Source organism: Buteo buteo, chromosome 16 (assembly GCF_964188355.1).
Source record: "Buteo buteo chromosome 16, bButBut1.hap1.1, whole genome shotgun sequence".
Taxonomy (NCBI): Eukaryota; Metazoa; Chordata; class Aves; order Accipitriformes; family Accipitridae; genus Buteo; species Buteo buteo.
This window is the reverse complement of record NC_134186.1, coordinates 11,701,996-11,716,514: the sequence shown is the minus strand read 5'-3', so window position 1 is coordinate 11,716,514 and position 14,519 is coordinate 11,701,996. Positions and strand designations below refer to the sequence as shown.

The 14,519-nt window shown below is 40.5% G+C and overlaps 1 protein-coding gene across 16 annotated transcripts in view; it reads right to left on the bottom strand.

Moving 5' to 3' along the window:
• Window positions 1-742: 742 nt before the first annotated feature.
• Window positions 743-14,519, bottom strand: part of TSPAN4 (tetraspanin 4) — a 470,616-nt gene continuing 456,839 nt past the window's right edge. For 11 of the 16 annotated variants that reach the window (XM_075047863.1, XM_075047859.1, XM_075047867.1 and 8 more), the window contains 3 exons: window positions 10,901-11,032; window positions 9,102-9,185; window positions 744-6,283 (listed from right to left, as the gene is read on the bottom strand). In XM_075047863.1, coding sequence (XP_074903964.1) covers window positions 6,215-6,283; window positions 9,102-9,185; window positions 10,901-11,032 — 285 coding nt within the window. In that variant the 3' untranslated portion in view covers window positions 744-6,214. Of the gene's footprint in view, window positions 6,284-6,377; window positions 6,551-9,101; window positions 9,186-10,900; window positions 11,033-14,519 lie in introns of those variants that run through there. The other 5 variants (XM_075047854.1, XM_075047855.1, XR_012653138.1 and 2 more) reach the window with 3 other exon arrangements.

Here is a 14,519-nt window from a genome sequence, read left to right as displayed (position 1 = left end):
ACTTTTGATTTGTCAAGGCAAAACTTTGGATGAAGTTTCATCAGCTGCCCTTAAGTCTCTTTGAGAATTATCACCATGCAGACAGAAAGTACTTTGTATTACACAGCTGGTATAACCAGCTAAGCCTGATATTCCTAAGTTGTGTTAAGTACATTCAAGAAAAATAGCAGGTTGTCAGCTGAAATACTAGGTTAGTTGTTATTAAATTAGGAACACTTCTGTCTCTACTAACATGTAGTTCAAAAAAAGCAAAGACAACTGAACTAGGATAGCTGCTGGGGGAAGGTATGCTGGGCTTAGTTTTTTGAAACAATGAGATCTTGAAAATCAAGTGTACTATATTACCTACATTTAAGCTTTAGTGGAAAGATAAATTAGGCTGTAAAGGTAATACAACTGCTCTGTGCCCAGGTATTTCTGCAAGAATCATTAAGTTAGCATTTCTGAAGTATAGAACCAATGGTGAATAAATGAAGTAGAAAGGCAGCATGTTCAAATCCATGGAAGAAGGGTTCTTTCAAATGTATACAGCATGATGAAATTGTGAAATTCACTGCTACAGTGTAAGACTGAAGTGGAAAGTTTCACAAAATCGGAAACAGATTAAAGATAGATGTGGTTAATGAGACCATCTAGTGGTACACTTAACGGGATGAAGAAAATTCAACAAATATAAACATGCCTACTGAATTGAGGGAGTTGTAAGAAACTTCCACCAAAGGTTTGGGTTATCCTTTATGAGGTTTCCTGCAACAACCACTAAAACCTCTGGGTCTCCACTTCCAGGCCACATCTACCCTTACATTTTCTATAGTGTGCCTGTGCGGTTGCTCAGAATGCACCCAGTTTAGAGGCAATTTCACTTGCAAAGCTATTTGACCTGGAGGGTACAATAAATTGTATTGAAAAAGGCAGCATTAGACATTACTTCAGACAAGGTACCTGGCTAACCAGACCTTTTTCTGATCTGACATAGTAGGAGTTGTTCCATTTTAACAGAGTCTGGTGTTTATTTTGTAAGTAAGTTTTTCTATGTAATTTTGAATCTAAGCAACTACCTCAGAAAGAGTAGTCCTTTTGTTTCATAATTATCAGTAACAGACAAGTTCTAAACAGAAAATAATTGGTTTCAGGTCTAAGTAAGTATTTTGTTACACTGTAAACCTGATCTCCCAGTATTTTCTGAATTGTTATTGACTATCACATAATGTCAGGTTGCCCTTAAAAGGAAACAGAAGGGGGTGTAAATTTACCTGGGAATGGTAAGCCACTTAATAATAATATCAATAAGGAAGGATATAGGTCAAATCAAAGATAGATAATGAGAAATGACAAAAAAGAAGTATGCTGTGTATTTTATTTTTTTTCATTGCCCATACTGTATGTGTGCACTTGCACACACACATCTTTGGGTATGTATATACTCTATAGCTTGTAGTGTAGTTGAGTATAAAGAATACAAAAGACATTCTGTTGTAAACTTTAAAGAATATTTAATAAATTTAAAAAACAAAATGTGTATCTTCAATTTTGTTCTTCATATGAATGCACAAAAATGTATCACTGTAGTTGCAGCAACAAAATCCAAAGAACTAAGGAGACCTGACCGCTGTGGTAAGATATCGGTGACAACCTAGGAGAATTCACAATGGAATCCAAACAAAATTTCCCATGGCGAGTCCTGACTTGTTTTCTTACTGTGAATTGTCTAACTCGGTATCTATGAAGATCATTCACACTTAGCAAGAATCCTTGCAGACAAAGTTAATAAAGAGTCTGGTTTTAAAATAAATGCCACAATCAACTCCTGGTTTCTGTTGCTTACCTTTGGTGCCATATTTATAGCACAACAATGAAGCTAAGGGGCAAGTGAAAGGCTTCACCTTTCTCCATGCTAACAACCTCCTGTCCTATCTATGAATGAGGCAGCTGGGAACCATGTGTGCTGAAAGATGTAACCAGTTCTTAATTAGTTTGTGGGAAGTGAGGGGTTTGGGTGGATTTGCATAACAGCAATATTGCTGATGCAAGATAAAATATTTCTACAGCTTCTGTGCAGTTCCTTCCTCTTCATATTATAAATCATACAATGCTGCATTCAAATGGTAATTATTAAATGGAAGAATAAACCTTTACGAATTTATATTATTTGAGGGGGAGAACAAAGAAGTATTCATAGAACAGAAACTGGAGTGAATTTCAGTGATTGTGCACTACACGATGTGTAACTAAATAATACTGGTTTGTACAAGCAATAAGATTTGGCTGCTACTGACAGTTACTGTACAGGAAAATAAATCATATTCTATTAAATATTTATACATATATATATTATTGTAACTGTGAAGATGAAAAGCCAGAAGTATAGTGGACTGAATCTAAAAGCTAAATCCTGATGTTGCTGGATTCAGGAGGTCCAGCCATGTGCACTGTGCCTTCACATCTTAAGCAGAAAGAGCAATGAGTATAAATTAGGAGTGCTGTCCTTCAGTGTCTTTGTTGCGTTTGGTTCTGTCTTTAATTTAAATATATTGAGTCCTCCTTTGTGTTTAAAGATAAGAAGTGAAAATAATATAAAAGACTTTACTAAAGGTGACAAAACACCAATGGAAGCAACTGGAATGACTTCGGTCTTGCTCTGCATACATATGATATAATCAGCCTTTAAATGGGTGTTAGGTACTACAGGGTATTTATTTAAAATCAACCGGTTCAACATGAAGTTTTATGCATAATATGGAACTATCTTTTTTTGGTTTTTAAAAAAAGATTCTTGCTGTTACATACCACAAAATATTCTGTCCTTGTCAGCAGAGAAAGGATGCAATGCTTTTAAAATGAAAATATGTTAAGTCTGAGGCTTGTTATATGCAGTATGTTCAGAGGTTTGAAATTGGATTGTGCTGGTAATGCTTTAAGCACCATAACATCTGCTTGGCCTGTGTGTAGAGAGTTAATAACATCAAATATAGAAAATAGTCTGGTTCAAGTTATAAACAAGTTGCAGTAGCATCTCAGTTGGCAGTGTAAGGGTAGTATTTAAAAAAAGAATTAGCAGCCATGTGTGGTCTGGGTGTTTGTTTTGGGTTGCAGGGTTTTTCTGGGTTGGGTGTTTTTTTTCTCCTTTCTTTCTTTTTAGCAGTTAGTGCTGTATGTTTCTGTTGCAGTGACTGGGATTTACAAAATGAATATTGCTTATACTCCTTATAGATACCTGGTTTTGGAAAACCGACGCAGTTTATCTTGTAAAGACACCTAAACTGTGGAAAATAATTAGAGGGAACTACGAAGTGTGACTTTTCTTCAGTCTCTCTTTCTCACTTTGTTTCTTCTGTAGATTTAGCTGAAGTCTAGCAGTCTTTTCTAAGAAAGAGCTCAGCACATATTAATGGGAGACTCACAAGATGCAGGTTTGTGAGCTGTCTTCTCCCACTACCAGGCAAATTGATGAGAGTTGCCCTCTGCGGGAGCTCCGCTGCACAACGGTTTAATCTTATCAGCTAAGCCATCAGCAGCCTGCTGTCTCTGTGTTAATTTTTAATGGCAGGGATCACTACAAATAGACTTGTCTACCTTTTATCTTTCTTAAAAGTTGATGTTTTATTAATGTATTCATCACTCTGTTATGCTGCTTTTCAGTGGTGGAAGCTCTGAGCTGTCAGCAGGAGCACCTGTGTGTACAAACTATAAACCATGGCAAGAACTAATGGTACATCTAACCTGGAATCATGTCTATGTAGGTAAGAAAGGAACGTAGTGGAGAGAGGGAAGGAATGGACTGACTTACACCATCTTTCGAAGAGCAGGACTATTGCCAGGTCAGTCTGGGCTGAGGAAGCAGACAGCATTGAGACTGGCGATTGTAACACCCAGAGTAAGTCTCTTGCTTGGGGTGCAGGGTGCCTGTGTGTGGGCTACTCACTCAGTTTAACCTCTGTCTTGGGTTGAGGTCTGTTAACATTTGTCAAGGCTTGTTAGCATGGCAGTAAAATCCTTTAGTGGTGGTGGCTGCTGTGATAGTGAGTGATTGGGAAGCCACATAAAATGCATGCAAGGACTACGTTACTTTCAACTTAGCCTGCACAGCTAAATGCCCTGTGCTACAGAGGTTCATGTGTAAAGGTGGGGGGTAAGATTTTGGAAGATACTTGCTCTTTCACACACCAGACTGTCCTAAGCACTTCCCCACAAAATATGGAGCCTAAGGGGGTGAGATGACTGCAGGGAATCGGCAAAGAAAGAGGAAAAAAAACAACCCAAAACCTAAGCAGTAGGTTACTTAAGTGTTACTTCACAGGTGTTAAGGAGATTGTTCAATAGGCTGTGAGTTGGTGAGTCCAGCTTTACTGCTGGCAATTGCCTTTAAATCAAAGTAAGCAAAACGTCACTCATAGCTGAGACCTGCTGTTGTAAGCAGTAAAGGTACAGGGTAACTTTTTTTGCCTGAACTTAATGCATGCTTTTAGTTTGTCATGGTAGGAATGGCTGCATTGACCTTTCTGGGAAAACAGGGGCACCATGGTTGTCTTTCTGGTCTATTGTCAGTGGCTGAGTGGTCCTCAAAGGCTGGCTGCAGGGAGCAGGCCAGCTGCATTGCTCTGTTTGCCTCTTCCCTGCTGTGTCCTTTCCTTGGTGTGCTTCAACTTCTCCCTGTCACATGTGCAATATCTGCAGCTGCTTCCTGATGGGGAATTGTTTGTTTGAACAATAGCAAACATCTGATTCCTGACATGATGAGAGGGTGTGCAAAGAAGGGTGCTACTTAAATTACTTCTGTTACCAATGCAGGGTGGGGAAATTGGACAATTGGTGGCTGTTTTCTGGCTAAGGAAAGTTATGATTTTGATTTCTGCAAATTCTAGAAAGCGTGGGGCATATTCTAGCCAACAGCCAGGCAGAGGAAGATGGGTTTGAAAAGCAGAACTGAGAGGTGACTCCAGTTCTAACAAAGACTGATGTGTCTTGGCTGTTGTAAGCATGCAGTTGGGGGGGGGGGCGGGCACGGAAAAAGCTAAGCATAAAAACATCTGAAGTCTTAATAACTCTCAAAAAAATGGGGAACGTGCAAAAGATTTTTCCTCAACAAGGCAACTCTATCATACCTGCAGATGATGATATCCCAAAGTAAATTAAGGAAATGGTGACATTCAGAGAAGGAACAGCTGACAGCTTTGTATGATCTTCAAGTGTGGAAATGAGTGATATTTTTTGGCAAACTAACTTGAAACAGGGATGATAAAAAATAAAACCATAGTAGAATGACAGAGAGAGCCCACTCACAAGTTGTTTACTGAAATGAAGATACAGCTGAAAGTAATTACTTGTTTCCCAGAAGTATAAGTGATAGTGCTTCCTACAAGAAATAATACTTGGTTATTTCAGTTGGAATGTAAAATGGGATAGAAAGGTTCCCTCTTTCTGAGGTTAGATGCTGGGTATTTCACCTCCTTTCAGAACAGTATGTGTATATGAATGTAATATTTATTACATATACAGTCAAGCATCTATATGCCGCTGGCAATTAATAAGTGAGACAACGTCCAATATTGTTTTCCCTTAACAGCCAGATCTCACTGTACAGATTATGATTAAAAGCCTGACTCTGCAGCACATAAAATTAAAAATACTCCTTTAAAATAACACATTTCTGAAGATGATCCTCTCCTGGCTACAAAATCATCTTGAGACACTTGGAGGCAGGGGTGCTTGATCTTGACATTTTAGCTGTGTGCAAACTGTAGTAAAATTACAATTGCATTCAGCACTAGCTACTCTGTACCTTCTTTCCATGCTGAAGAATATTCATTTTCTATGCCCTCTCTTCCGGACCATGAAATGCGGGAAGGCAACCTGGCAGGTTTTGCAGAGGTTGCCTCAGTGCAATCTTTTCCTAACATCGGTTTGCAGATCAGCCCCTCATAAGCAGCCTCCTTTGCTTTGCCATAGGCCATAGAAAAGGAACCATTGCTCTTTGGAGGTTTTCTTCTGTTTAAAGACAAGGCGGCTGCTTACCTGTGCCAGTTCAAGTACTGACTTTTTCTTTTCTTCCTCCTTCCGTAAAGTGGGGTGATTCACAAAATCTTCAGAAAGATAGCACTATACACAGTTTATAGTACAAAGGAGGGTGGGGAGGGGGGGGAAGTCAGATGAATGAGCATGAAGGAGATTTCTCCTGTGTCCTTTGGAGGAGGAGCAGAAAGATTGGGAATGATATCTATGCACAGTAGGTGTCTGCCTTGACTACCTGACAATACATGGTCATTGCAAAGGTGAGTCCGAGAATCTAAGAGAAAACAAACAAACAATTGTTTTTCAGTAAGTAAAAAAATGCTATTTATTGAAACAAACAAAAAAGCCAGAAAAGCATGCTTACACTGGTTTTGTTCACACACAGGAAGACACATCGCATACTGCTTTTCCTGCTGGTTCATGTCCTTGTTCCTCTCCTAGTTTCTGTCTGCCTTTTGTCCTTATCTGTATTGCTGTTTTACGGAATGAGCAATGAGAGCATGGGAGAGGCGATTTCTCCATGAAAAGCAGCCACCAGATACTGGGAAGAGGTATATTGAAAAGAAATGTTTGGGTCTCTTTTGCTCGAAAATATTTTATAGTACCAACCCACAGCTTTGGGGCTGTGTGGTTATCTCTGCAGCTATTGCTTTGAAAGACAATCAGGTTCATCCCTGACCCAAAGGATGCTGTGGTTTAGTTTACTATGCTTTACTTTTCCGAGCGTATGTGTGCACAGGTCCTTGTGGGGGAATCACTGGAGACTGTCCATGCATTAATCATAACCATCAATGCCTCATCAACAATGTATGTGTCTTTCTACTCAGCCTATTCAAGAGAAGCAGCAGGGAGGTGGTGGTTCTTCTCCCAGCACAACTACTGACCTGCTGTGCTGCCTCTGGTAGATTACTTCATCAGAAAAAGGGATGGAGAAGAGAGTCTTATTTTCAGCTGAAGTACTTAGATGAATGTACTAAGTGGTTGTTACTATTCCTTTGCAACACCACTGTAAAAATTGTCATTGAAATAAAGGTAGAAATTTTTTGTATGAATTTTATTTTAAGCACTTAATTTAACTACTTCAAATTTAGTCTTTACATAAATAGTTGTTCCTGTTAATGAGTATTTTGAAGGAGTACATGAATAGCACACATACTACTTTATAAATAACAGCTTTATAACCTTTTTTTTTTTTCCTCCTTCATTTCCCATTCTTCCACAGTGAAGTAAGATTGTTAGGCTTTAGTGTGCTGTTTTACAGTAAGCACATACCTTTTGGAAGTATCCCCCTGAACACTGTGCCTAGCAAAGGAACGCCTTCAGGGACAGCTGCATCATAAAACCTTGGTGGCTGAATTTGTTTTATAATTTTGAGCATGCATGACTGAAGAAGATTCTTCTGCCACATGTGCTGTATATCCTTCAAGTTGTGTCACTGTATGATTCTAACTATAACCATTGTTAATGTGAAAAACAAAAGCTGTCACGTGCTTATGGCCAGAACAACATTGTAACAGCAACAATAGCGGAAGCCCAATTCATTTTAGGTGACAGTGTGTCAAAACTTTTGGTTTTGGCTGCTGGAAGACAGACTAAAAATCTTTTGTGTTGTGAGGTGTTTTCTCTGTATTTCACAGCATTTACTAGGAATATCAATTAGCATTTTTAAATTGTCTGATGTGTTTTCTCCCATGCAAACTAGTAATGTCTTTCTGTCAGAAAGATATTATTCTCTTTAATACACTAAATATAATCAAGGTCTATGAGAAGGACTCTGACATGGGCTGCTGGGTTTTTAATGTATGTTTTAAAGACTCTCTAAATGCTGAATAGCTACTCCAAAGCTGTTTTTTAAAACGTGGTAATATATTAACAACACTCTTACATGGTCTCTCTGCCATATGATCTTGTTGTGCTTTATCTTTTTCCCTAAGCCTATCTGCTTACTGTACTGGAAAACAAAAACCAAAACTCTACTGAATTTGTGCCTACAAGGAGTCAGGCATTTGCATTAATAAGTTGCAGCCACTATGTGACATATGAGAGAGTAAGATACATGCCATTCTGCCTAATCTGACATTAGTGGGAATATGGGCGGTATTCCTCATCCCAGGCTCTCTTGCTGCTGCTAGTGGTATACCATGCAAAGTTGAAAAAAAACCCCAAACTTGGGTTAATGTGGAGTTACATGATATTAATTAGCTCAGCGATGCCATCATTTCTGCTTATATGTTGACTGTGAAAGAGAGGTGGAGCTGGAAACTAAAGCTCCATCTTCACTGCATTCAGGAATGGGACTTTGGCCCATAAATGGAGGAGGGTTGGCATGCAGCTGAAACAGCCTGAGCTCCAGCACAGTGTTCACCTGTGTATTCTCAGGGGAAGGTTTGTGCCATTGGGGCTACACTATGGCCACGACCATGGCAAGCTGGATTAAAGACACAGGTACGGAGGAGCCAAGGTACTACGCTGACATCTGATTCTGCTCTAACCCAATTTATGTTGGAAATAACTGCAGGATAGGCAAGTCTATGCCCATCTTATTTACCTAATTTCCCTGCAATTAATAGAAAAGGAGCATGGTTTTATGGGCAAGGTTGAGTAATGGTAACAACATTGCAACTTGTAACTTATCCTAGGACTGAGGATGGGGTTGAAGCCTCAAGCTACCTTTAGGCTGTCTTGAAGTTAGATATTTAGCCTAAGTGGGTAGTCCTCTCTGGAGAATGACTGGACAAATACAAGTACCCTAAAAGGCAATTCACCCTACCCTAATTAGGCTTCTGTCTTTGGATGGCAGGGAATACCTCTCCACTGAGTCGAGTCTAAGCTTTAGATAAACCACTTGATAAAGTGCCTGTTCTCTGCAGTGCATCATAAAACAGAAAATTTGTGTAGTATTCCTAGTTCTGTACCTTGTACATGGCATTTTAACTAAATTAAAACATAAAAGACTTAAATTTTGCAGTGTTACTCTAACATCATGCAAAATTCAGAATTATTAAAACAGGCTTGGGCAGAGTGTATCTGGATCTATGGTTACTTATTTAGTTATGATTAATTAGGATTTGAAAATTGATATTAAACTGTACCTGCACCATAGCTGTGCACAATCCAAAGATTCCCACTGCTAGTAAGTTTTCCTGGAGCCATATTTTCACTGTTTCATAGCAAGGCTGGAAAAAAACCCCAGAATATTGCATTAGTGATAAACACACAGCTCTGTTCCTCTGGGAATATACAGTTAGAAAAGAGCCAGATCAGATTAAGCTGCTAGGTAGCCTGAATTATCATTTTGGCATTAGAGCAACTACCGTGTATTTCTGGGTTGAAGCTTAAACATGAAGTACTAATTGTAATGACACAAAAAAGTGCGCCTCCAAAATGCTGCACAAGCACTGTTCCATATAAATTGGGCCAGTAACTAAAAATAAACAAGCCATGGATTTGGGTCCTCTTTGCCCTCTAAAAACCAGCTAGAAGCAGTTAGAACTTCAGAATGAGCCTTTCATTTTCTCCATGTTTCAGGAGAACAAATATTTATTACAATCAAACCCCAAAGTTCCAGTGAGAGCTGCTCAGTAGCCACACTTGCTGCACATAGGCCCATTTCATACCATTCATTTTCCATCATTTCAAATTGCAGTATGGGTGCTCCATTGTTATTTTCTTCCTGCTTTAAATTTTGCAGTAGCTGTAACCTCATGTTCCTGGCCCAGTGTTGTGCAGGGTGGACTTGGCCCAAGGGAAACCTTTCTTTAAATAATGTGTAAATAATAAATAATGTCTGTAAGCCAACCTTGTGCAAAAATTGTGCCCTCTGTCTTGTACATGGCCAAGAATCAGTCAGCCTTCAGTTAGTGGCTTTCACATGTGTATAAAGGAAAAAACTATTAATGTGCCCCAGAAGACATGGTCTTAACCTGCACTGATCTTGGTACCCAGAACAAAATAGAAGAACAACTTTTAAATCCTTTGATTCAAAATTTGACTTGGAGCTACTTGAGAGGTAGAAGGGAGCCATGGTTGGTTGGAACTCAGTCTCCGCCAGTGCCAATCCATGCATATGAAATCTTACTAGAAAGTGGCCAAGAGAGCTTTACTCGTTGTCTTCACAAACCATTAGAACTAGCAAAACTTCCTTATAATTCCACTTCATCAGATGGCCTTACTCCTCACCCTTCCTGGGTAACTGCACTACCTGTCATTAGCACAAAGAACTGCTGAGCTAATTTCACAGAAGAATTTAGGCTCTGACTATCTGCTCTGGAAGGATCTTCCCGAGGACATTGTAGGGAAATTATCCCATGGAGTTTTGAATTTAATTACAGGCAAGTGCAGAAATTCATTGCAAAAAAAAATGCTGCTGGCAATTCAGCAAAATAGTTCCCCCTCTCCTACTGTGCAATGGAGGCCCCTGAACTAGCGTTCCTGGCAGGAGCAGAGCACTTCAGGCTCACACAGCCCTCTTGCCTCACGACAACCTGAGCCACAATAAGTTATGGCTGCTGCTCCAGGGTGCGTGCATGAGTGTGTGTGTGCCATTTGCCTTTATCTCTACCTGACTCCAGTGGGTCGGACATAGAAAAGGACAATCCTGTCACGTCCTAGTTAGATCTAGCTAGACTGTGCTGCAGATCAGTGTTGGATAGTACTTGTCTACAATGTGAAATGACAGCTTAGAGCCTACTGAAAGGAAAGCTTTCAGCTCATAAAAATAATTAAATTGGCGGTTTCACTGGAGGTCAAAAGCCACAGCTCAACATGAGCCTTCTGAAACCACCTAATTAAAGAAGATGCGTAAGGGTACAACATACCTTATCATCTGTATGGCCCTGCAAATGACTAGCTGCCTGGGTTGCAAGGCAGCTGCTGAGCTCCAGTTACTCACCGCTTTCCACCAGGTCCCTGGGGAATGGAGTCCACAGTTCTCACTGAATTCTAAGCAGCAGGAGTCCGGCACCCGGGTTGTATTGTACACTTCAAACCAGTCAGTGTAGTTGGAGACTCCACAGCATCTGAACTGGAAAAAGAAGAACCGAGATGATGCCTTAAGTATGATCTGTCACCGACTTCTGCTTGCTTTGACTTCTGCCTCCTGGATTTGGACATTCATTGCATTTCAATTACACCAGCAGAGGCTTGAAATTTTAAAGAAATACAGTATTTCCTCAGCTTTACCCAAATAGACCCTTCACTCTTTTATTATGTTTAAATATGGCCTTGTGTGTAGCAAATGTTGAGACAAGAATCAAAGGCACCTATTTGCAGTGGCAGGACACTGCAGGAGCTGAAGCAGGACGACCCCAGCCAAGCAGTGAGGTTAAGAGTTGATGTGACTGAGCAGGATTGTAACAATTGTTTGCAGCTTTTTTCAGGGAAAAAAAAAAAGGATACAGATACAGTACTCGGGAGATGAAGATACTAGGATCTCTATGGAACACTACTTACTTCTGAAATCATGATTGAAGTTAACAAGGCACATTTCTCTCTAAGCTGTTAATTACTGATTACCTTTAAAAGTCTTTTGTCACACAGGAAAAGATGTATTTCTGCCTCTTCTCTCTTTGGTGCAGTTCCTTAATGTCATTATTGGATGCTGCTAAATAGTGGTGCTTTAAGTGTCTGCATATGACGACACCATGTACAATGACTATGTTAGTGCTAAATCGGAAAGTTTGTTCAACTTACTTACTTACTTTGGTAGTGGGATGAAAGGTATAGGAAATGTACGTAACAGTACAGGGAATGGCTCTGTGACCATCCTCCCCCTCTGGGAACTGGTGTAGTCCTGTGATACAAAATAAGCTAAGACTCATTACCATATGGACGTATACACTATCTGTCACTCCCATGCTAAATTAAAAGTACAAATTTGTCAGTATTTAGACACTTTACCACTAATGAGTAAAACAAGATGACATTGGGCTGCAGAACTGCTCTCTGCTATTGGCAGTACTTCACACTTTTTCAAGGCTATGCCAGCCACCTACTTAGCCCCAAAAATGACTTGCCAAGAGCTTACATTTCAAATGTCATTTTACATAAGCCTATACAGTATTTTTTGCATCCCTATAGAGACAATTTATCTTGTTTCTGATAGACTCATAATCATGCAGACGTCTGCATCACCAGGACCAAGGACCTAATTCAGATCCTGATGTTTACAGTGGCCTGAGCGAGAGTTTTCCCTATATATACAATAACTGTAGAGTCTGTGGGCCCAGAGAGCCGTGTTCAGGTCCTGCTGCACACACAAGATCTGCCATTCAAGACCAATAGAGGGCAGAGGCGTCACGCGTTGCTTTGTGCATCATAAGCTGCTTCAAGCCCTCGCAGAAAGTAGTCCGCGATAGAGACGTTTCAGTGCTCACAGCACCGTTTTTCTTCTGCCAAGCAAAAGTCAGAAATCTTTCCCAGACTAACATCTATCCCTGCAAGGTTCTGCTCAGAATTCTGATTTGGTCCATGGCAGGAATAAATCGTTAGCTTGTGACTGTTTGATTTGTGAGTTTACAGGCTTCATTTTCTACAAACTGATTTGAAAGTAAAAACAAGTTTGTGACTTTCTTTTTTCCCTCTATGTTCCTGCTCACAAGACAGAAGCTCCATGTGTAAGAGGTCCCAAAAGGGGATAGGAGCAGCATGGAACACATGGCATGCATTTGAGGAAAGCTGATTTATCTGGAAATCTAACAGGAAGGTCTTGCAGGCTGTCATCATTAGAGTCAGGAGGCAGCTCTTTGATAGACAGTGAGAAGTGACAGCTTGTAAATACCAAGCCTTGAAAATGTGGCTCATCTGTGATGCAGAGAGTGCAACAGTAGGGGCTGAGACATTTGAGTGATGTTCTGGCCAAATATAAGTAAGTGACACAAGTTTGCATAAATCGGGACAAGACCCCTTCTCCCCATAATATTGCATGGCTGAGGGTGTCAAAGTCTGACAGACTAAGGAGGTGAAGTACGGGTTTTGTAGTTAAGGGGTCACTAACAGGTTGAGGACAGCTGTTCCTATGGAGCCTGTGAAGCAGAAGGTGGCTAGGCCATGACCTAGGGTTGGGACGCCAAAGAGTAAAACTTCCTGGTAAGCCAGAAGGTGGAAATAGGAGGGCATGCAGTTGCAAAGACAAGCTGCAGTTGGACACACATTGCCTGCCCATGCAGATTCTCTGTGTACTGTACAAGAGCAGAGGATTAAATATTGATACTTGCCTGCCACTGCTAGCAGATGAGGCAGTCCCAGCAATGGGAGAAAGGGCTGAGAAAAGATCGAGGGTAAAAAAGAATGAAGTAGCATGAGGATCAACAGTCTTGGGACTGGAAGAAATCACATCTGGAACCATAACTGGAAGAGATGCCATGTCTTTGGAAGACAAAGGAAGGATGAGCGATGGAATTAAGCAGTGGATGATGCACAAGCCTAAAGGAGAGGAGTTGACGAACACAGAATAGAATATACTAACACCACAGAGACCAGAGAGCGCGCGAGCAGTGTTCAGTGAAGACCAAGTCCACTGAATGGCATCTCTAGGGAGCAGAGGCACTGACCCAGGGCAGTAGGTCAGAGAGGCAAGACCAAGGAAACAAGCAGCAGTGAGACTGAATGGCTCATCAGTATAGATTCAGCAAAGAGGTCCAGCTAGAAGCCAAAAAGCCGGTTAAGCTGAGAGCTCAGTAAATTCAGAGCCTTCATTATGGGGGCCCAAGTAGAGAAGAGAGAGTGTGGGAATGATTTGGCATCATGTTACAAGTGACTGATTTATCCTGTGTGGATGAAACTGAACGATAACTAGCCAAATTGTTGAGAGAGATGAGGGACTATTAGAAGAAAGGGGAATATTGAGGACAAAGAGCAAAATAAGAGGATTTTTTTAGAGTCCTCTTAGATTTGAGAGCAATGTTCTCTTTTTAAAATTTACAAGGCTTCTGAGCCAGGATACTTGGAAACAGTCCTACACTTGGAGGATGAGAAAGCTCAGGTCACGTGAAGGATAATTTCTGTCACCAGCAGTTTGCTGTAGCCAGTTATACCAGACTTTATGTTCTTCCACCAAGGCTGATGTTCTGCCAGTGCAAGAAAGTTAAACTGCCTGACTGCCGTGAAGCAATTGCAGACTTGATTCTTGCTACAACCACATTCATTTTTTGGTCACATTTACAGACCTGTCTTGTTCCCTTCACTAGTTAAGTGATAAAATTAGACAAGGTTGCCTAATTGATTAGTTCTGTTCCTAGTTTCAACAGGGAACAATACACTTAGGTTTTTTAGAAACAATTACAAACTAACAGTGCTTATTTTGGGGTACCCAGACTAACACACTTTAAAAGAGGGTAATCTGTTAAAAATGTCGGCTACTGCCTTGAAGAGCAGTAACTTTAAGACACCTTGGCTTGGACACCTCAGGTCACTTGATTCCAGGGCTCACAGCTGTGAAGGAGCATGCATGGTTAGATGCAATTGTGCCAGCCCACATGAACAAATGCGGGTACTTATTGCATACGGTGACA